This window comes from Acanthochromis polyacanthus, chromosome 17 (assembly GCF_021347895.1).
Source record: "Acanthochromis polyacanthus isolate Apoly-LR-REF ecotype Palm Island chromosome 17, KAUST_Apoly_ChrSc, whole genome shotgun sequence".
Taxonomy (NCBI): Eukaryota; Metazoa; Chordata; class Actinopteri; family Pomacentridae; genus Acanthochromis; species Acanthochromis polyacanthus.
In genome coordinates, this window is record NC_067129.1 from 28,265,067 (window position 1) to 28,288,119 (window position 23,053).

Genomic DNA, 23,053 nt, shown 5'->3' on the forward strand with positions numbered 1-23,053 from the left:
ATTCCAAATCAAAATACCTAAAAACTGGAACCTTGTCTGGTCAAACTATAACTCATCAGATTCTGCTGATGTTAGAGCCTCAACAGTTGGAGAAATGTGGACCGAAGGCTGGATTTTAGTAGAAATATGGATCCATCCACAGATATAGGAACTTTCTGTAGACACAGTTCCAATCTTATTGAAAATTCTCAATTTTTTCCAAAGTTTTAGTAATTTTGGACCACTTTTGAGTCGTTCTGGACAGATGTTCATTTGTTTTGGAAACATTTGTTATTTTGAATGACTTTCAAGTTATTTTGAACAATTTTCGCTCATCTTGGAAGGTTATATGTTAAAAAATCATCAGATTCTACTGATGTTGGAGGCTCAACAGTTGGTGAAGTGTCGACCAAAGACTGTATTTTAGTAGAAATATGGATCCATCCACAGATATACACTCCTATGAATTCTATGCAGACATAGTTCCAATCTCATTTGAAAAAAAAATGCGCTTTTTTCTATTTTTAATTTAATTCTGGACAATTTTGAGTAAAAATATTGGACAAATTTCAGGTTGTTTGGAACAAATTTTGTGTCATTCTTTTTTTTTTTTTTTTTCAAGGTTCAGTAACTCTTCAATATTGTAATTCTGGAGTTTTATGTCATTCTGGACCAATGTTCAGTTGTTTTGGACAAACTTTGAGTCATTATGGATGGAGGTTATTTCGGACAAGTTTTACTAATTCTTGAACAGGTTTCACATCATAAACAGGACAAACCGGAGCTCTGTGTTGTCCAGCAGTGCTTCAGTTCAGCAGCAGTCGGCAGATGTTCCCTTCCAGACAGACTTCGAGCCCATTAATGATTTATGATTCGAACGGATCCTCTTGTTAACCATGAATGAGGCGCAGAAAGTGGAGGTCGACAACACTTTAATCCAGACAGAACCACAAAAATACGCCAACAGGAAGAGGTCTGACAACAACAACAACAACAACATGAAGCTGGAGCAAACATGTAGGTGCACATGAAGAATCCTGCCTTTAAAATGGGTGGAATGGCCTTTAAACCGTTTAAATTTCAGCTGGACTGAAGCGGATTCTCTCAGAAACATGTTTTACCCTCGGTCTGTTTTTTAAAGTGGAACTCTGAAAGAAAAAACATCAGTTTATGAGTTTACAGGTCATCGATGAGCTGCAAACTGTCAAACTGTTGGATTTATAATTTGTAAACTGAAAAACGTTTTATTTTGGCGGTCAAGGAACCCCAAAAACGGGCTGGCAGGTTGAAGAAACGTGGTATCTTTGAAAAAAAACACAGAAATGACACCATTTATCAACCAGAAACTATAAAAACGGAATAATTTGGTCCTAAAGTTTTCCAACACAAAATTAAATCTAAGTTTGAAATGTTGATTTTTCATCAAATCACTGTTTTCTACAAAAAAAAAAAAAAATCAAAATAACTGTTAACTCCAACCAGATTGTGCAAAATATCAAATGTTTTACCAAAAACAGTAACACATCAAAAAGTTTTCAGTCTGTGAAAATAAATGAGAAACCTTTTAGGAACACCAGGAAAAGGTCCGTTTTGATTCTATCTTCTTTTTTTTTCTGATTTCCTTCATTCTAACGGCACAGAAGACATCTCTGAGTTCTTTCTGCTTCTTCATGTTGTTCTGTTTCCAGAGAGGAGCAGGACTTCAGACTGAAAAATGAACAACAGTGGAGAAAAATGAGAAACACCCAGAAAAAGCTGCTTGGAGTTCAGATGTTTAAACCTGCATTCTGTCTAACAGCCAGCAGGGGGTGACTCTCCTGGTTGGAGCAGGAGGTCTGAGCATACAGAAAATTAGCCAATATCTCATTTGATTTATCCCTTTAATAAATATTCTCCTGTTGAAATGCTAGTTTTAAGTCCTCCAACACAGCGTGATGTCCGTTCACTAGCTTATTCTCCCATCTACAGGAATACTGACGTAAAGCAGCTTATGGTCACTATTTGTTCCAAAAAAACAATATTACAGCGACCAAATCCAAACTTGACTAGTCCATCATCCTTCTGTATACAGTCTATGATGGAAACTTGCATTAATTAGGTTTTTCTTTTGCTGCATATGTGGAGATTTATTGTTTTCTTGCATCAGTTTTGTATAGAAATCTGATTAACCAGCACTACTGAGCTCGTCCTGTTTGACCACTGGACTGTTGTCAGGAGCTGCTTTGAGTTGTTCTTAACTTAAAACAGCTCCTGACAAAATTCTGGCAGTCAAACAGGACTGTTCATTTGTTGTTCCAGAAAAACCAAGATGGCAGTGACCAATTCCAGACTTGAGTAAACCACCAATGTCCACTTTTTATATACAGTCTATGATGGAAACAAATACCGACCAGGCAGAACATTATGACCACCTGTCTAACATTGTGTTGGTCCCCTTATGTCGACAAAAAAGCTCTGAACCTTTGGGTCTGGACCAGAGGATCTCTTAGGGCGTCCTATGAGGTCTGGACTAGGAAATTGGCGGTGGATCCTTTGGGTTCTCTGGGAATCAAACTGGTTCCACTGCTTCCTGTTGTTTCATCAGAATGGGGTCTAGGACATTTGGAGGTCAAATCAACATCTTGGGTGATTGTCATGTTCCTCAAGATGTTCCTGATTGTTTGGGGTTTTTGCGATGTGGTGGGGTGCATTTTCCTGTGGGGGTAGACCAGTGATATTTAGGGTTTCCATTTGTATGAAGCAGTGTGTTTGTTCTGGGAGAGTGTTTGGTATCTCAGTCTCAACAAAATCAAAATTACCAAAATCAAAGATCCTCCAGTAGAACACCACATAGAACCAATATGATCAATGTTATTCACTTCACCTGTCGGTGGTCTTAATGTTGTGGCTGATCGGTCTATGTCAATGTATTTGCTTTTGCTGCTTATTTGGAAATTTAATGAGATTTTTCACCAGTTTTAGTTGGAAATGTTTCTGGTAGTAATAGTCAGCGGTATGGAACAGCGCCCTGTTTGTTATCTGTTGCATCAGGTTGTTTTGAGTTGTTCACAAAGAGAACTTTCTAGAAGATGACCCGTGAAGACTTGGACTCGTTCTCTATGTGCGCCTCCCTCTCGACCTTCTCAGCCACCTCCTGGTCATCATCGCCGACGCCCTCCTTCTTCAGGATCTTCAGCGGCCACCAGAGGGAGCCGCTACGTCGGTCCCGGCGGACACTGCGTCCTGCCGGCCAGCAGCAGGGGGCGCCTTTGTCCCCCGTCAGGAAGTAGAGGAGGGCGTTGAGCCAGGCGTTGCAGGAGGCGAGCGGCCTGGTGACCTTGTAGCAGATGGAAACCGCCTTCATGGCGTTGCAGCCGCCCAGCTGCCCCCGTCGCAGCAGCAGGAAGAGGGTCCGGGTCACGTGGAAGGGCAGGAAGCAGAGCGCGAACAGCAGCGTGATGGTCACGATGGTCTTGATGGATTTCCGCCGCCGCCGGATGTAGTGCGAGTACTGTGAGCCGGAGATGGACACTGAGGTTCGCTCCCGCTCTCGGACTCCCTCCGCCGTCCCGTCGCCCACCGGACCGTCCTCGCCGCCCTCCACAGAGCTGGGAGGGGAACGCAGTGTCTGAAATATGGTCCGGACCACCCGAGAGTAGCACCAGGCGATGATGACAAAGGGCACGAAGAAGCCCAGCAGGTGGAGGACGATGCCGTACGGGACGTAGTCTGCGAACTCCTTGTCGATGGCGTCGTCCCAGCAGTTCATGTAGCCCTCCCCGTCCTGATCGCTGGTCCAGTTCCCGCCGTCCTTTGCCCCTCCAGGTCCGACCGCCGCCCCGCCGCCTCGCATTACCAAACCGGTCTGGGCGAACCTGAAGATGGGGCAGGTGAGGATGAAGACCACCACCCAGACCAGCGCACAGGTACCCTTCACCACCCGCTTACTCTCCAGAGTGATGGTCCTCATCGGGTGGCAGATCCCAAGATACCTGCAAACAGGTGAGTTCATGAGCATCACGTTAATCTCAGAAACCAACAATCAGCTGAGGCTTTCAAAGGATTTCTGCCCCTAAACATGAATAATATCCAAACTGAGAGACCGGCTCTTTACAAATGTTGAGTTTTTAGGATCTTTTTCTCCAATTTAAATTTAATTCTGTGGTGATTTTATGAACTATGAAGCTTCACTTTGTAGAATTACCAAGATCAGTTACTTTGCAGGTGTTTTTCTGATAATAAAGTCATAATGTAGTGTCTTCCTCTGGAGATAGAAAGGTAAATATTTCAGCAGAAAACAGAAGCCAGTGAAGGTTCAACAGGAAATTATGGATTGAAACAAACAGAAGCTTCTAGTGAACCTTAACTGTGTGCTGAGCAATAAAACCTTTCCTCTCATTAAAACATGGATCAAACAGTTTAAACATGTTTCCCCACGTCCAGACAAACAGAGAAGATCATTCATAACCGTGACTGATTTCACCCCAATAAGGCAGCACAAGAAAAACAACGTGTGCCATTATTTACAAAAAATCCAAGAACAAACACTCCTACAAAGGGTAAAGTTACTGAAAATATTAATAAAAAAGCAACAAAGGGAAAAACAAAACTGTAAATAATCTACAACCTACAAGAAAGTACTAAATAAAACACATATAAACCCCAGATTATAAGATGTGAGAACATTAACAGCCCAACCAACCATCATTCTATCCTGAGAACGACGGAATGACGCTTCACTTCCTGGAGGTTAAACCAATGAACCGGCCTGTTGCAGGTCAGCAGGACTCTTCTCTACACATTTCAGCAGCTTCCTCCTGCATGTAACGGTTAGTTCAAGTCAAAGTTCAAACGGTAAGGCGAAGCAGCCGTTTGAACTTTGAAAGAAAATGCTGAGTCATGAGGACAAAGTGCTGAATCACAGTTTGCGGTTTTAACTCACTAACCGACATGTCAAACATCCAAAACACTGCTTTTACTCTGAAAGTCACGTTGCTGCTAAAAATGAGGAGATTAAAATGTGCACTAAAGATGCACAGATTCATGCAATGATTCAGTCTTTTCTAAGCAGCAGCGTGAAGGTGGAGAGAACGTATAAAAAGCTGATTTTAATGAAGCATCCATCCTGATCTGATGGTCTGTTATTACTAGTCCATTATTCTCCTGATGTTTTAGTTTTCTGCTGTCATCTTCTGTCACTATCAATATATTCAGGCAGGAACTTTGTTATCATGACAACATATGAGCTTAAAATAAAAAGCTGAGTCATGAAGGCAAAGTGCTGAATCACAGTTTGCAGTTCATCTTTTTTAGTTCACTAACTGACGTGTCAAACATCCAGAACGCTGCTTTTACTCTGAAAGTCATGTCACTGCTAACAATCAGGTCACTTTAATGCACAACTTTGCCAATAAAATGTGCGATATTTAATTTTTCCTTTCATATTTCTGGTGCAGACTTTTATATAAAATATGGAGCAGAATATTTAATGATCACGTTAAATCAGTGTCACTTTTTTCATGTTCTAGTCATGTCAGTTACTTATTTTATTCCAGTAATTTCCCATACTTTTATCTTTTTTGCTTTTGTTGTCTTCACTTTTTTTTCTGTGCAACATCTGGCCCAAAACTTTGAATTTATCAAGTTTTATCTCATTTTAGATTCAACGGTAACTGATAACAAATAACAACAAAACTTTGTGTACTTTTGGGACCGAGTCTTGAAAGGTCCAGAAGGTTCTTTGTTCTTCTGTCTAAAATTTGTCCAAAATAACTTGAAACTTGTCCAATGTAATTCAAATTTGTCAAAGTTAGGTTAAATATTTTCCGAACTGACTCAAGAATAGTCCAGGATTACTCAAAATCAGTTGGAAATGACAATATTTGAGTCATTTTTGAGTCCAATTTTGATTCCCATTGGTGTCCACCAACGCTACCAACCCTGGAAGTCCAACCTCTGCTCCACATACTGCAGATATTTAACTATTTCCATGTCCACTGCTTCTAAAAAATGGTTCTCTCTACTTTGTACATCAACTCTTGAAAGATATTTCACTGCAATTTTTGTCTCTTTGCACAGACTTTGAATCATTTTGGACAGTTTAGTGTTAAAGTGTAGTATTCTTGAAGTTTCACCATGCTGAATGTATTTTCAAAAAACTTGCTTCTCTGTTCACTGTTTCTGAGCCATGCTGTGTCCTTTGTTGTTGTTTTTTGTCTAAAGTTGTCCAAAATGATTTGAAACTTATTAAAAAGTAACATAAAATTTCCGAAGTGACTCCAAGTTTCTCCACAATAACCTGAAACTTGTCCCACATGATAGAAATAGCCTTTAGTTGATTCAAGAAGTATCCAAAATGTCTTAAAAGTTGTAAAAAAAAAGACAACGTTTGGGTTAGTTTAAACAATTTTAAGCCCCATTTTGATTCCCACTGGTGTCCACCAATGTTACCACCACTGGAAATCCATCCTCTGCTCCACATACTGCAGATATTTAACTATTTCCATGTTTACAGCTTCTACAAACTATTTCTCGACACTCTCTCTCTAGATATTTAACTATTTCCAGAAGTCTCGACTTAATGTTCCGTCTGGCTGTCGTGTTTCCGTGGCGACCTACCTGTGCACGGAAATGCAGGTGAGGAAGAAGATGGAGCAGTAGAGGTTGAAGTAGAAGAGGAAGCGAACGAGGCGACACATGAAGTCTCCGAACACCCAGCGATCCCTGAGCACGTAGCTGGCCACCAGGAAGGGCAGCGACAGGCCGTACATCAGGTCGGTGGTGGCCAGGTTCACCATGTAGATCAGAGACGTGTTCCAGCGCCGCCCGCCACCAGCGCCACCGCCATGGAGACGGCAGGAGCGAAGCAGCACCACCGAGTTCAACGTGAGGCTGAAGACGAAGGTAAGCGAGTAGCAGACGGGCAGGAAGACGTACTTGTAGGACTCGTCAATGCTGCAGGACGAAGATGTCGGTGAGGAAGCGTTGGGGAGGTGGCTGGTGTGTGGAGAGACGCTGGAGGCCGGAGTCAGCCTCATGGTGGACCTTTGGGGGCTAGTTGTGGCTCCACTCGGGTCCGTCTGGTGTCATCTCAGCTCCGGACAGCTCCTTCATCCATCTGTAGATCTATAGATCTATCTGTTGATCTGTTGTTGGCGGACTGCGCTGGTCCACGTCTCTGCAGCAGCAACAGAAAACACAGCCTCATTAGTCGGTTCACAATGTTCTGCTGATGAAGGCCACGTCTCGCTCAATTAGCCCCTCAATCATTAACGAGTTTTTCCGGAAACCTCTGAGCGTTCAGCAGGTCAGCGGCGTGTCGGGGTTTAAGTTCAAGTCAGTTTGATGTGAAGCAAACACTGTAAGAGGAACACATTAATCCATGTTTACATTCAGGTACAGCACAGGTTAGAGTACTGTAGGTACATCTGTCCACTGGTTCAGTCCAGACCATAATTTTCCAGTTTGTGCTGCTGTGATGTCACTGATTCCTTTATGTCTACCTCTACTGCCACTATCAGGTTGATATTATAGTCTGTTGAAAGATATTTACTTTAACATTATCTCTGAACTCCAACTAGTTTGTCCTTTAACCCTATCTATCTATCTATCTATCTACAGTATCTATCTATCCATCTATCCATCCATCAGCTTTGACTTTCCTCTTTTCACATCTTTTTGTGGTGATTTCCAGCATATTATTGGTGATTTTCAAGTCTTTCTGTGATAGTTTGCATCTTTAAAGTTGACATTTTTTCCTCTCTACTCTGCTCATCATCTGTAGAAAGACAGCTTGACTCATTTTTGCTGTTTTATGTCTTATTTTCCTCATTTTGTGTCTCTTTCTATCTTTTGCATTGTATTTCCAAACTTTTTGTCTTGTTTTCCTCATTCTGTTTCTCATTATCCATATTTCACGTCTTATTTTGTCATTTTATGTCTCATTTTCCAAGTTTTGTGTCTTGTTTTCCTCATTTTTCTCATTTTGAGTCATGATTTTCTCATTTTCAGTCTCGTTTTTTGTATCTTTTTTCCGTATGTTGTTTAATTATCCTAATTTTATTCCTCAATTTTCATTTTTTGGTCAACTTTTTCTCATTTTGTGTATAATTTTATGTGTCTTTTTTTCATTTTCTCAGTTTTTGTCTCGATTTTTCAGATTTTGTCTAATTATTCCCTATTTTATAATTTTCCTCATTTTGTCTGTTTTCTAATTTTTCTCATTTTGTATCTCGTTTTTTTTTAATATATTTTCATCTTGTTATCCCAATTTTATTTCATTTTTGTCATTTTGTTTCTCATTTTCCATATTTCATGTGTTATTTTGCCAATTTGTGTCTTGTTTTTCCATATTTTGTCTCATTTTCCTCATTTTGAGTCACGATTTTCTCATTTTGTGTTGCTTTCTATCTTTTGCATCGTATTTCCAAACTTTTTGTCTTGTTTTCCTTGTTTTGTTTCTCATTTTCCGTATTTCACATCTTATTTTGTCATTTTGTGTCTCATTTCCAAATTTTTGTCTTGTTTCCCTCATTTTTCTCATTTTGAATCATGATTTTCTCATTTTGTGTCGCTTTCAGTCTAATTTTTTCTCATTTTTGTGTGTCATTTTTCCATATTATATCTCATTTTCCTAATTTTGAGTCATGATTTTCTCATTTTGTGTCGCTTTCAGTCTCATTTTTTCTCATTTTTGTGTGTCATTTTTCCATATTTTATCTAATTTTCCTACTTTTGTGTCTCAATTTCCATTTTTTTTGTCAATTTCTTCTCATTTTACATCTCATTTTTCTAATTTTGTCTCTTCCTCATCCTGTAGATGTCCTTCTATCTCCATGTTTCCAGACATTTCCTCTCTCCTCTGTTCATCATAGTAGATGTTTCACCATGCTGAATGGATCTCCAACTACTTTAACTCCTCTGTTCTCTGTTTCTGAGCCGTGCTGCATTTATTTATTCATCCAGTAGGATTTATTGTCCTCTAATGTTACTTTTTCAACAAGTTTTAGGGCATTTAGAATCATTTTCTGCACAGATTTATATAATTTTAAACAGTTTTTAATTTTTTTTAAAACAAGTTTACGCCATTTTGGACATATTTCGAAGCATTTGAATGTCTTTTTTTTAACAGTTGCAAACAAGTTTATGACATTTTAGACAATTTTTAAGTATTTTTTGCATTTTTATGGCACAAGTTTATGTCATTTTGGACATTTTGAATATTTCTTTCAATAACTGCTGACATGTTTATGCCATTTTGGATCGTTTTTGAGTCATTTTAAGTGAGTTCAAGTAATTTCAGACAGTTTTGGGGTACTTTTTGACCATTTCTACACAAGTTTATGTCATTTCAGACACATTTTTAAGTCATTTTGAATGTGAATATTTTCAGCTGTAGAAAGACGTTTCACCATGCTGGATGGATCTCCAACTACTGTAACTCCTCTGTTCTCTGTTTCTGAGCCATGCTGCATTTATTTCATTCATCCAGTAGGATTTATTGTCTTCTAACTTTAATTTTTAACAAGTTTTGGGGCATTTAGAATCATTTTTCAACAATTCTGCATTGATTTATGTCATATTAGACAGTTTTTAGTCATTTTGCACAGGTTTATGTCATTTTGGACACATTTCAAATATTTTTAACAGTTGCAGACAGCGTTATGCCATTTTAGACAGTTTTTGAGTCATTTTAAGTGAGTTCATGTAATTTCAGACCATTGTTGGATCATTTTTGACAATTTGTACACAAATCTATGTTATTTTGGACAGGTTATCAGTCATGTTGAATCTGAATACGCTGTAGAAAGATGTTTCACCATGCTGGATGTTTCTCCAACAAGCTTTGATTTTCCTCTCAGTCTCTCTGAGGAAACACTGCCTGCAGTTCAACCTAAACCTCTGAATGTTTTGGTCTCACTGAGGCGGTCCTGGAGAACTGATTGTTTTGGTTCCTGCAAATGTCTCATTTTTGGCTCATTTTTAAAGAAAAGATGCATAATAAAGTGATTTTTATGAAACATTCTGATTTATAATCTTAGATTTAGTGAGTTTTTAAGACTGAGCAGCAAAACAGAAGATTACTTCAAGAACTGTTGGAAAGTAGAAAATCTATCATTTTATTTTCCTGTTTTTACATTTTCTAACACTCATTTCAAAGCTGCCAGCAGGTTTTCAGGATCAGCGCTGGACTTGAATGAAGATCTAGAACGTTCATTCACAGGCTGAACGTGGAGAACTTCATCGGTTCTGTTTATAAAATGACTTCAATTAATTCCCAGTTAGCGAGATTCAAGTTATTCTGATCTGAGAAACGATGATTCAGTCACTTTCTCAGCTGGATTTAACCCGCCTGGTTGACCTCGGCTGTATCAAACATGGAAAACATCTGATTCTGTCCGTTTTAGCGTCTAGTATCTGACATTCAGAACATGTCTGGATCAGGAGTCCTACCTTCAGCTCGTCTCGTCCGGTTCCTTTGGTCCGAGTCGCGGTCCAGAAGCGTCTGTTTCGGGCCGAAGGTTCTCTCGGGGTTCCTCCTCCGACCTTCAGCTTCTCTGTAAATAATTGATCAGCGTTCATTCAGTCAGAACTGCAGGAATGAAACCCAATCCAGGACTGCAGAGGAGGCGGCTCACAGCAACGGGAGCTTCAGGCTCAGGCTCCAGATCGTCACAGATCATCGTTAAACACCAAACATCCGCCCAGCGCTGGATGGATTTATCAAATGTTGATCTGTTGGTGCTGCTGTTGGAGGTTTTTAGTTAAATCTGACAGCTTAGTGCTGATTTTGATAAACAACAAACCATCAACATAATGGGAACATGTGAGGAACCAGAAGACTGCATTAGAAATAAATCAGGTTAAATATAGATTTGCACATTTAAAGTCAGAATTACCGACATCATTTAGACGTTTGAATCAACACTCTGACTTTAAAACGTCTTTATTCACTGAATGAAAGCAGACAAAACTGAATCTCACCTTTTCCTCCAACGACTCGCTTTCTGCTCGACCCTCGTTTTCTGAGGCTTTACTTAGAAACCAGAGTGAACGTATGAGCTCCTCCTCCTCCTCCTCCATCATCATCATCCTCGTCATCATCACCAGCTCTGGTTCAGCCGTAAACTTCAGCCGACACAAAGAGCTACATGGATCTGAACACATGATGGCTTTGGGTAAAGTCAGACTCAGCCAATCAGAATCAGTTTAAGAGTTGAGTTATTTCAGGTAAAAACGTGTTATCTGATGGACGACCAGCAGGAGGCGATGTCTCTGCCTGCACACCCACATCAGACTGGATTAAAGTTATTAATTGTGCTTTTTTTTTTAAAGAAGAGTTTTCCAAATTACTAAAAAGACAAACTGTTGCATAGAATAAATTTGCATGCTAAAATGCTAAGCTACTCAGAAAACATCAACAGACCACCAGTTATTTTGTATCTCCAGATACATTTCAGAATTAATGATTGCATTTACTTTCATATCTTGTAAAAATTCCTGTTTTTCTGTGTTTGATATGAAGGGTGACGAGTCGTTGTCCTGTTGGACAAATGGTAGCTTAGCGGCTTACGGAAACATGAATTGGTAGCTAGCTCTGCCTAAAAGTCATTGAAGTTAGTTTAAAAAGAAACACAAACAGCTCAGAACTTATTTTTTTACCCGTATAGAAGGATACTAATGAGGTGCAGCAGACCATTCTACACCACAGAATGATCTGAATAAGACCAGGTGTTAGCAAGAGAATGTTAGCATGCTAACACACCAAGCTGCATAGAAAACCACCATCCTACACTACAGAATGGTCTGACCACAACCAAATGTTAGCAAGAGAATGCTAGCATGCTAACACACCAAGCTGCATAGAAAACCACCATCCTACACTACAGAATGGTCTGACCACAACCAAATGTTAGCAAGAGAATGCTAGCATGCTAACACGCCAAGCTACGCTGAAAACAACCATTCCATATTACAGAATGATTTGAATAAGACCCAACTGTTAGCAAGAGAATGTTAGCATGCTAATGTGCCAAGCTTCACATAAAACCACTATTCTACACTACAGAATAGTCTAAGAGTAACTGTTATATACAAAATGTTAGCATGCTAACATGCCAAGCTACACAGAAAACCACCATTCTACACTACAGAAATGTCTAAGAGCAGCAGTTAGCAAAAGAATATTAGCATGCTAACACGCCAAGTTGCACAGACAACCACCATCCCACACTACAGAATGGTCTGACTGAGACCAACTGTTATATCTAGAATGCTAGCATGCTAACCTGTTAAGCTCCGTAGAAAACCACCATCCCACACTGCAGAATGGTCTGACTAAGGCCAACTGTTAGCAAGACAATGCTAGCATGCTATCATGGAAGAAACCACCAGAGACCAGCAGGTTTTTGCATCTCAACATATATTTTAGAATTAATGTTTGCATTTACATTTGTAATTTATTTTATTTACATTTTAAAATACATCTCTAAATACTCTTAAAGTCACAGTGAAATTAAAAACTCGACTCTCCTTCGTTGTCTCTTTAGTAAATCTCCCTCAACGTTTCCCAAAACCACATTTCAGTGACTTTAAATATTTCTATGTGAATAAAAAAGTTTCCCTTTTAGTGTTTCCATGTAAATAACATTCAGCTTCTCATCTCAGAAAATTTTAAACCACCTTAAAAATGTCCAGGGAGTTAATTAAAGTACGCAGGTGGAGTTAACGAACCTTAAACATCTTCATTCAGTGGATTATTCCCTTTGAATTCAGGGTAAACATTCAGAACGTCTGACTGGACCTGGAGATAAAGAGGAACACCACCAGAACTCTGTTCTTTCAATGCATTTGTGTAACATTATAGATTAATATAAAGTTAGTGTTGCTGTTTTTAAACTAAAAAGCAAACGCCATTTTTTAAAATTTTATTCTAGTTTTGAGGAAATGAGTTTTGGTGAGATTCCTCTTCAGCTTTTCAGAATAAAACATGAAAACATCCAGATTTCTGGTTGTAATGTTCCCTTTGACATCAAGCAAAATAATAAAATAAAAAACAATAAAACTTAAATTAGATAAGTTAGAGTCCAAACAGCTGAATCCCTTTTAGTTCATTAGATTTGTCTCATCGTTCAGCAAAAACACGATTTATAGAAAAAAATAACAGTTTAGTGTTAAAGTGGAAAAACCTTCAGATCTGAACGTTCTGACAAACTGCTGCTGCTTCTACCTGAGAAAATCCTCTTTACATTTGTTTCCTGCATTCAAATTAAACTTTATCATGAAGATCTTCTTTAAATCCACCTTCCTCTGGTTGAAGATTTCCTGAAAACGTTTCTGCATCGTGTGAAATATTTACGTCTGAATCTGGAGCAGATAAAAACCCATCAGTCCATAAACTCCACGAACTCTGAACTCTTCTGCTTCTCCAAACGGTGGAGGTCAAATGTCTGACACTGACTCATTATTCTCAGCTGTTTTCAGATCTCATTAATTAGTTTGAGAACTTTTTATGGAAAAAAAAAACGTCTAAACACTCAGAATTTTTCTCACGTTACCGTCGGTCTCAGCTGAGTTGGTCGCTGGGTCTCAGTTGTGTTGAGAATCATAACATTTTAGTTTTTCATGGAATCCGTGTTGGTGAAACGCTTTATTTTGGCAATTTTTAAACATTTTTCCCCAATGGAACCCTATGATGTGTTCAATGGCCGTTGGAAATCTGAAGATTCTGTTTGTTTCTGACGGATAAATGATCATTTTGGTAATTTATTTTAAAAACACAGCGGATTAAAATAATTATGAAGTCTTCAATTGAGCCTTTTGTTCGTTCGTTGGTCGAAAACTCAAAGATTTAGCAGAATTTAAGGTGGAACCAAAAGAAGAGGTTAAATTCTGTTATTGCAGCTTCTTAAACGTGAATATTTTCTGCTTTCTTTCCTCCTTTATGAAGGTGAACTGGATATTTTAGGTTTTGGACCAAACTGAAGGATATTTTTCACCATTTTTCTGGTATTTTTAGACCAAATAACTCATAGATTCATCGACTTCGAAACAATGTTCTTCGTCAAACAAGTGAAAAAGACGCAGAATGAAGCAAATGAATATTTATAAAATCTTAAGGTGGAATTAACTTAAATTGCTCAAACACGACGTTCAGGAAAAATGTTCCACCATCGATCAGATGATTGTCTCTGAAAAACTGATTGTTTTATAGCTGGATTTAAATGACTGAAATCTGTTCAAACTGCCTCCTAAAAGTAAACTTTATTTCTGATAAACGTTCCTGTATGACGGACATTTTTTAATTTTATACTTTTCTGCTCATGCTTATATTTTCAGGATGCATTTAACGTCTAAATTTAGTTTCTAAGACTTTGAACAGTAGCAGAAATGTTCCAAACAAACTGATTCTGAATGAAAATTAACAGATTTTTTCTGACTTCCTGTTTAGTTTGAGGATTTAATGTTCATCTTCATTTCAGGGTTTTAGTCTGTCGGTCAGATAAAAGAAAAGAAACACGATTTCTGATGAATTAATGAACTAAATCTAATCTAAAGATTCAGTGATTGAACGTTCAGTGAAAACCTCATGGTTTATTATTTCTCCTGTAGAGGATTTTAAAGTTTTGGTTTAATTTTAAACGTCTTAAAAATGTGTTTCCATCTCGCTGGCGTTAAAAGAAAAATAATTTCACAGCTTTCATTTCTTTCCAACTCATGATTGTTAGGTAATGAGATTGAAGCTGGAGATTGTAAAAGTATGAAAACCTCCTCAGTTCATGGTTACTGTGAGCGAAAAAATATCCAAAGCCGAGCGGAAACAGCTCCTTCCTCTCTGAAGAGTCCGTAAATATGTGCTGAAACCCTTTTTCTGCTGATCATGAACCTGAAGACCAGATCCTGAGTCAGATTAAGGATCTGAGAGCTGATTGTTCTTCTTCTTCCTGCTGCTTGAAGTCCATGAATTCTTCTCAAGGAACTTTTCTTTTAAACCCGAATATCCAGTTGTGTCTCCGTCTCTGAACTTCTGCTGATTCTTCAGTCGGATCAATCCAATGTTTAGTTCAGAGTTTATCTTATTTATTATCTGGAACCCAAAACTAAGTTTAAGTGTCTCCATCTGATGGTGTCAACAGTTCAGGTTCCATCTCCATCCATCCATCCTCTATATACCGCTTTATCCTCACTCGGGTCATGGGGGGTGCTGGAGTCTATCCCAGCTGACTCGGGTGAAGGCAGGGGACACCCTGGACAGGTCACCAGTCTGTCACAGGGCTACATATACAGACACACAATCACACTCACATTCACACCTACGGACAATTTAGAGTAACCAATTAACCTCAGCATGTTTTTGGACTGTGGGAGGAAGCCGGAGTACCCGGAGAAAACCCACGCATGCACAGGGAGAACATGCAGACTACATGCAGAAAGATCCCAGGCCAGGATTTGAACCGGGATCTTCTTGCTAAAGGCAAAAGTGCTAACCACTAGGCCACTGTGCAGCCTGTCTCCATTCAGCTTCAACTAATGCACCAGACATCAACACCAACAGAGACGCTGAAGCAGCTTTTGAGAATTTAGACCTTTAAGACCTAAAGTTGACCTCTATGAACGCCAACATCTAGACCTCTCTGAACATCTAGACCTCTATGAACATCTAGATCTCTATGAACATCTAGATCTCTATGAACATCTAGACCTCTATGAACATCTAGACCTCTATGAACATCTAGACCTCTATGAACACCATCATCTAGATCTTTATGAACATCTAGACCTCTATAAACATCTAGACCTCTATGAACACCAACATCTTGAGATTCTACTGATGTTAGAGCCTCAGCAGTTGGTGAAATGTCGACCAAAGACTGGATTTTATCAGAAATATGGATCCATCCATAGATAGAGACAGACAGGAACTTTATGGAGACACTGGACCAACCTGGATTGCAAATTGTCCACTTTTTTCCATTTTAAGGGGCAATAATTTTTTTATAACTGTCATTTTGGACCATTTTGAGCAATTTTAGACAAGTTTAAAGTAATTTTGAACAAATTTTAACTAATTTTAGACAGGTTAGAGGTAACTCTGGGGTCATTCTGGACTAACTTTTAATCATTGTGGACAAATTTTAAATTATTTTGGACTGATTTCGAATAATTCTGGGCAAGTTTCAAGTCATAATAGCCAGAGTTTTCTTGCCATACTTTCCACACATCGGATTCTACGGATGCTAGAGCCTCAACAGTTGGTGAAATGTGGACCAAAGACTGTATTTTAGTGGAAATATGGATCCATCCATAGATATACACTTACAGGAACTTTATGGAGACACTAGACCACTTTCAATTGCTATCTGAGTCTTCACCAAACTTCTTGACTGTGGAGGTTAAACGTCTGGAGATATTGACCCTTAAATGACTCCCTTAGGTGAGTCTGAAAATGAATAAACTCTCAGAACGCAGCCAAAAATGTTTATACAGACCTTAGCTTTGGGTCCCAGAGAAAAACTTTAGATAAACTCTGAACGGAGACGTTGCAGCAACATGTTTCCTGAATTCTGACTTGATGGACTGAACGAGTCCTGATCTGGTCCTGATCTGGTCCCGGTGGTGGACCTCTGGCTAGGTCAGGTCCTGGACGTCCAGCAGCATTGCGTCCTGCTTCGTCCTCAGCTGGTCTCGGACCAGCAAGTGGGCCACCAGCTCCGAGCTCAGAGCTGCAAGCAAGGCAGACGGACGTTAATTCAGCCAAAGACAGAAGAAAAGGAAACTAAATCTATAAGTACCAGAGCTAACGGGAGCAGAACCAAACACCGAAGTTCAGCCAAGAACGTCTCAGAAAGATAAACTGGACTCAAATGTTTACAAATGTCCACAGATTTAATCAACACTGGAAATAAACGGAGGTTCCATGTTCCGTAGGTAAACTTACTCTGTACTCAACGATCTCAGACAGGTCACCATTTCATTTATGTCACCTGCCATTTCGGTCAGGTTTTTTTTTTGTCACTTCAGGCAAATTTTTTGATATTTTGTACAAATTTTGAGTTGTTTTGGACAACTTCTGAATGATTTAGGTAAGTTGTAGTCATTTTAAGTATGTTTTTAGTTATTTTGGGTACTTTTTTGTTATTTTGGGTCAGTTTTACAGACATTGTAGGTACACATTAACTCATTTTGTGTCAGTTTTTGTCATTTTGGGTACATTTTTTAAATTATTTTGGGTAAGTTTCTGTCATCACGAGTATGTTTTTAGTCATTTTGAGGAAGTTTTTGTCATTCTGGGAATGTTTTCTATTTATTTTGGGTAAATTTCTTTCATTGTGGGTTAGTTTTTGTCATTTCATGCAAATTTTGAGTAATTTTAGACACATTTTTGACATCTTGTACAAATCTTGAGTTATTCTGGACAACTTTCAAGTGACTTTGACCTTTTGTTTTAGGTCTTAGTTTGAATGTTGTTTTAATCATCTCTGCACTGATTCAGTCATCTAGGTCGTGGTGATCATAGCTTCAGCAGGAATCAGCTGGTAGGTTCAAGAAGACGTTTCACCTCAGAGGGATTTACAAGTAACTGAATTAATAATCGGATTCAGACCTTTTTGTCCGGAACAAATGGACACAGCTCATTTTGGTAGTTGTGGCGCCCCCTACAGGCTGAGCTCAGAATGGTTTGGTAGACCTACCGTACCAGCATGTAGAGATGGAAAGAGATGATCGTGCTGTAAAAAAAACTTGGTTTGGTTTGAGTCACTTTTTAAAGACAGAAACTGTGTAAATTCTCCGTCTGCCGCTTTGTAAATGTGAATATTTCTGGTTTCTTCTCACTGATATCGATCTGAAGGAGCTTTCAGTTTGTCAGAAACCTTCTGCACGCTGTGGTTGAAGCTCCACAGACTGACCTCCAGACTTCGATGAGTAAAATGAGCAAAAATCAAACTGAATAAAACTGTCTGGTTTTTTTTCCTCAGGAGACTAAGCGTGAATAAATCTCACCATGAACATCGCGTTGGAGTGAAGCCTTCAGGCTGCAGAGCTGCTGAACCGAACGCTGCTGCAGCTCCCAACGCTCCAGATGTTTCCTCTGGGAGACGCAGCTGCTGCCGGCCAGATGCTGCGACACACAGTTTTTGTCATTTTGGGTGAATATTTTAGTCATTTTGGGTAAATTTTTGTCATTTCTTGTCTTTCTTTCACCTCCTGCTGCTTCTGCTCGGCCAGCAGCTCGTCTCTCAGCGTCCTCAGAGCCGTGGCCACTTCCTGTTTCAGCCCAGCGGCATGGCAACCGTTGTGTCTCGTTCCCACGGCAACCTGGAGATGGGACGGCGTAAGGTGACTTCTGTGTTATATTGGAGCATTTTGAGACACTTTGGACCAGTTTGAAGTCATTTAGGGGAAAAATGAGTTATACTGGGCAAGTTTTAAGACAGGGCTGCTCAGTGGCGTAGTGATTAGCACTTTCGCCTTGCAGCAAGAAGATCCCTGGTTCGAATCCCGGTCTGGGCCTGGGATCTTTCTGCATGGAGTTTGCATGTTCTCCCTGAGCATGCATGGGTTTTCTCCGGGCACTCCGGCTTCCTCCCACAGTCCAAAAATTATTTCTCCGAGTGTCCCTGGTCCCAGAGCTGGATGCTTCAGATCTGCGGTCGATGTTCCACCAGCTGGTCCAGTCTCCACCATGTCCACTGTGGGATGCTGCTACTGACCTTCCACCAGCCCTCTGCTTCCAATTCCCTTTTTCCACGAGTCAACTCTGCATCGCCTTCAATATACTGTTATGCTAACTTACATACTGTTTGAATTTTACTGCTAGCTATATAAGGAGTATGTTTAATGTCAGAGCCGTACATCATAAGAGTAAACTATGAGTCAGTTTTCAGTGTTAGCTTATACTTTGTCTGTGTCACATATCCTGTCATGCATGTATTCAAATGTGTGTTGTGTTTTCCTTGCTTTCTCACCCCTCCCTCTTCTCCCATCCCTCCCCCTTGCCCTCTTCTGTCCTTCTCAACCCGCCCGGCCAGCAGGCAGATGGGTCCCCCCTATTTAGAGCCGGGTTCTGCTCGAGGTTTCTTCCCTGTTAAAAGGGTGTTTTTCCTTGCCACTGTCGCCTTTGGGCTTGCTCTGGGGGTCAGGCATATGGGTTCTGTAAAGCGTCTTGAGACGATTTGACTGTAATTGACGCTATATAAATAAAATTGAATTGAATTGAATTGAATTGAAAAACATGCTGAGGTTCATTGAGTACTCTAAATTGTCTGTAGGTGTGAATGCGAGTGTGATTGTTCGTCTGTGTATGTAGCCCTGTGACAGACTGGCGACCTGTCCTGGGTGTCCCCTGCCTTCGCCCGAGTCAGCTGGGATAGGCTCCAGCACCCCCCGCGACCCTAATGAGGATAAAGCGGTGTATAGAGGATGGATGGATGGAAGTTTTAAGACATTTTTCACAATATTTCCCATACTTCGGACCAATCTGGACTCATTTTGACCAAGTTTGAATTAAACATAGCAAAGAACTGGAACATACTTTCCTCTCATCAGATTCTACTGATGTTAGAGCCTCAACAGTTGGAGAAATGTGGACCGAAGTCTGTATTTTAGTAGAAATATGGATCCATCCATAGATATACACTTACAGGAACTTTATGGAGACACTGGACCACATACGTATCAGTTGGAATCATCACATATTTTTCCAGTTTAAAAAGCTGATAATTCATAGTTATCATTTAGTTTCAAGTCGCTATAAAATGCATTAAAAATCCCCATTAAAGTAAACAGGAAGTCGACTGTACAGCTGACAAAACCAGCCATCTTTGGAATAAGACTTCAAAATAAAAGCCCTAGTTAGCGAAATGAAAATAAAGAATCAACAGGATACATCGATGTACACTGCACTATCAAAATAAAAGTTTTAAGATGTTACAAAAGACTTAATTGGGACTGTGATGGCTTTTCAAAATAAAATATAGTAGGAAATACCATCCAGCAGCAGCTTCCTCTGAACACATTATTCAGATTTTAGCTGCCTCTGCTCCTCCATTCTGAGCAGGTAGAACCGCTCTGCTCATACTTTCTTAGCATTACGATGCTAACGGTGGTTTTACCTTCTTTTCACGTCCTTCATCGTCCTCGTCGCTGTCGCTGTTGTTGATGAAACACAGCTGAAGGTTTCTGTGGCTGGAAAACCTGGAAAAACAACAAACATGTTGAACTTCCTGCTGCCGCTTCATTTCTGTCATTTTCTGTCTCATTTATTGTGTGTCTTATTGTTGTCATTTTGTGTCTCGTTTTTGCCGTTTTGTGTCTCTTTTTGTCATTTTGTGTCTTACTCTTGTCATTTTTTGTGTTGTTTTCTTTATTTCTCACATCTAGTTGACACAATGGCAGCTTCTGATGTTCAGATCATGAAGTTGTTGCGTCTCTGCAGAGGTTTGTGTTTGTAGTTTCTGTTTGTGGCCAAAATCTTCTAAATTTCGGTTACCGTGACGTGACGACGGCGACTCGACACCTCCTGAAGTCGTCCTCCTCGTCCTCCGTCCTCACCCCCGTCACCCTCTGGAACAAACAGGACGAATCTGATTAAACCACTAAATGTGAATTATTTATCACCAATCAGAGAACAGAAACGCAGACGGATCAGATCTACTAACAGCGACCATCAAACCACCTGACAACCAAAAGATTTGAAGCTGTAACTCTTTTCTTTCTGTACCATCAGTCATTAGTAAACATGATCTACTCCTGCTGAGGACCAAAATAACAACATTTAATAATTTAATCACAGGTTCTCCAGATATTTGGCTTCTTTAAAGGCAGAAAGAGGAGCTATGGTTCTCCAAACACTACATTACCCAGAAAGCAGCGGTGCAGCTTCACATTTTCAGCTCCTCCACCTCCTACATGAGGTTCTACTGCTGGAGCTGAGCTTTGACTAAAACTACCGTAAAGACGCCAAGATGTGTGTCAGGTCTTAAAACTGTTTCCCAGAATGCAGCACAGCATCAGACTGAACTCATGTGACGGACAGGTCAACACATCCAGGGTTTCTCTGTGGAAGTCAACTCAACAAGAACTAAAACTCCAGTCAGAGACGTCAAACATTATTCTATCTTCAGTAACTTGTTTCTACAGGTTCAGGTTTCCATGGCAACGTGATGCATCCAGCGTGTGATACTGTAACAGCTTCATCCAGTGGTTTTAATATTGTCCAGATCAGCAGGTTTACAGAGAAAACATCAGCTGAGAATCGATTCAGTTAAAGGGAAACGTTTAACAGCAGATTTAAACCTGAACTCTGAACAGAACCTGGACCAGATCTAGCTTCGTGACATCAGTTGCCATGGAGACAGAGCTCCACTACATCAGTTACCATGGAGACCGAGCTCCGCAGCATCAGTTACCATGGAGATCTAGCTTCACAGCATCAGTTACCATGGAGATCTAACTCCTCAGCATCAGTTACCATGGAGACAGAGCTCCACAGCATTAGTTACCATGGAGACAGAGCTCCACAGCATCAGTTACCATGGAGATCTGACTCCACAGCATCCGTAACCATGGTGATCTGACTGGGATGTATCAGTTTTAGGGTAACTAGAGTTAAAAAGTCGTCTAATGTATAATCTTTGGAGGCCTTCAGCAGAACCAAACCCTGGTCTCTGGTCTCCACCTTGGTCCTCTCCTGCTCCTGTTTCTCCAGCTCAGCAATCCGCTGGCTCAGGTCCTCCCAGTGCATGATGGGAAGGTCCTGCTGGTCCACGGAGGACGCCGCCATGTGATGATGAAGCTGCTCCTCCTCTTCCTCCTTCTCCTCAGACGTCTCTTTCTCCTCCTCCATCTTCCTCTGGAGATGAAGACGACACAAAAACGACAAGAAAAAAAGACAACAAGCAGAATAAAACTGTAGAAGAAGCTTCAGTGCAGGAAGAAGAATGTTTGTCTGGGTTCAAAATAAATGAATCATTTATTACTTTATAACTTATAAACTACATTCTGTCACGTTCAAAGAAGCTTTTTATAACAAGAATCTTGATTTAAAAGTTAAAAGTTCAGCATTAAATTAAAAAATCATGGCTGTAAAGAGTGGAAAAGTGAACAAGCTGCTGTTTTAAATGCTAGTTTATCAATAGCTCATCAATAATCAGAAAACAATGAGAAGTTTTAAATTAGTGAAGCCTGCAGATTATTAAATAAACTTTATGATCAGAGAGGAGCTGGTTTATAGCACGATGAATTAAAAGGATTTATTTCTTTACTTAAATAGCACAAAAAGGTGTCGATTAAGATATTTACTTTGAATATTATTTTTTTATTGTTTTATTTATTTATTGAACCCAGAACAGTTTTTAATTAATCTGTGCCATATTATAAAATTATTAAATTGACTAAACTTATATCTTTAAGATGCATCAGAATATTAAAAGAATATTTATATTTTTATTATTTATTATTTTTATTATTTTTTAATTAGAGTTAATATTGAACTTGAATTAAATCCCAACTTTTGCATATTTTCCACTAAATGTTGTAGTAAAAGGTTAAACGACTGATTTAAATGACGTTAAAAAAGTTTGATTAATTATCAATCAGCTGCTTCGATCAGTGATCAGATTATCGATATCAGCTCCTTCCTCCTGCTGTGAGTTTGATCAGTTACAAATAAAGTTCTGTTCCAGCATTAAAAAGTTCCTAAAGTTCGTGAATTTGCCCTAAAAGCGGATTAAAGCTGCTTCCAGCCTCTTCCCAGCGGGCTGTGGAGCCAGCCGTCCCCGCCTGTTGTTTACCAGCAGCGGGGCTCCTTGGAGGTTCCTCCCCGCCGACCGCTCACGTCCAGACGGCTCCGGTTCCCTCCGACATGCCGCCGTCGGTCCTCCCCGCGGCTCGCTGCGGCCCGGCGGCCTTGCTGTGTGGACGAACCGCGGACCGTTTTCACGGAAACATGGAAGGAAGTCGGTAGAAAAGTTTCCCGAAGTCTTCGGAGTCGGAGAAGGAGGCCGGACCGGGTCTTCCTCCTCCTCCTCCCGGCGGCTCGGCCCACCTCCCCGCTCAGCCCTCAGCTCATACCGGGACGCACCGTTCACACCGGAAT

General features: G+C 40.0%; 2 protein-coding genes across 3 annotated transcripts; both read right to left on the reverse strand.

Moving 5' to 3' along the window:
• Positions 1-894: 894 nt before the first annotated feature.
• Positions 895-12,099, reverse strand: LOC110971969 (P2Y purinoceptor 3). 2 transcript variants are annotated; one of them, XM_051937998.1, is made up of 3 exons: positions 10,411-12,099; positions 6,577-7,135; positions 895-3,950 (listed from the first exon to the last, which is right to left on the reverse strand). In XM_051937998.1, the coding sequence occupies exons 2-3, from the start codon at positions 6,993-6,995 to the stop codon at positions 3,041-3,043; spliced, it is 1,329 nt and encodes a 442-aa protein (XP_051793958.1). In that variant the 5' UTR covers positions 6,996-7,135; positions 10,411-12,099; the 3' UTR covers positions 895-3,040. The 2 variants fall into 2 exon arrangements, with proteins under 2 accessions (XP_051793958.1, XP_022078073.2); XM_022222381.2 differs by lacking the exon at positions 10,411-12,099 and having other exon boundaries at positions 6,577-7,330.
• Positions 12,100-12,362: 263 nt separating this feature from the next.
• im:7136398 (schwannomin-interacting protein 1) lies at positions 12,363-23,051 on the reverse strand. Its single transcript, XM_022222213.2, has 7 exons — positions 22,749-23,051; positions 21,635-21,808; positions 20,447-20,520; positions 20,070-20,151; positions 18,160-18,273; positions 17,959-18,076; positions 12,363-16,679 (listed from the first exon to the last, which is right to left on the reverse strand). The coding sequence occupies exons 2-7, from the start codon at positions 21,800-21,802 to the stop codon at positions 16,585-16,587; spliced, it is 651 nt and encodes a 216-aa protein (XP_022077905.2). The 5' UTR covers positions 21,803-21,808; positions 22,749-23,051; the 3' UTR covers positions 12,363-16,584.
• Positions 23,052-23,053: the final 2 nt, after the last annotated feature.

What these genes read in the sequence shown, in the direction of transcription:
- LOC110971969 (XM_051937998.1), bottom strand. Translation starts at nt 6,995, where the DNA reads ATGAGGCTGACTCCGGCCTCCAGCGTCTCTCCACACACCAGCCACCTC. An exon ending in ACCTGCATTTCCGTGCACAG is followed by an intron (nt 3,951 to 6,576) that starts GTAGGTCGCCAC and finishes ACCTGTTTGCAG; the next exon opens with GTATCTTGGGATCTGCCACC.
- im:7136398 (XM_022222213.2), bottom strand. Translation starts at nt 21,802, where the DNA reads ATGGAGGAGGAGAAAGAGACGTCTGAGGAGAAGGAGGAAGAGGAGGAG. An exon ending in AGGAGCAGGAGAGGACCAAG is followed by an intron (nt 20,521 to 21,634) that starts GTGGAGACCAGA and finishes TGTTTGTTCCAG; the next exon opens with AGGGTGACGGGGGTGAGGAC. An exon ending in GTCGCCGTCGTCACGTCACG is followed by an intron (nt 20,152 to 20,446) that starts GTAACCGAAATT and finishes TTGTTTTTCCAG; the next exon opens with GTTTTCCAGCCACAGAAACC.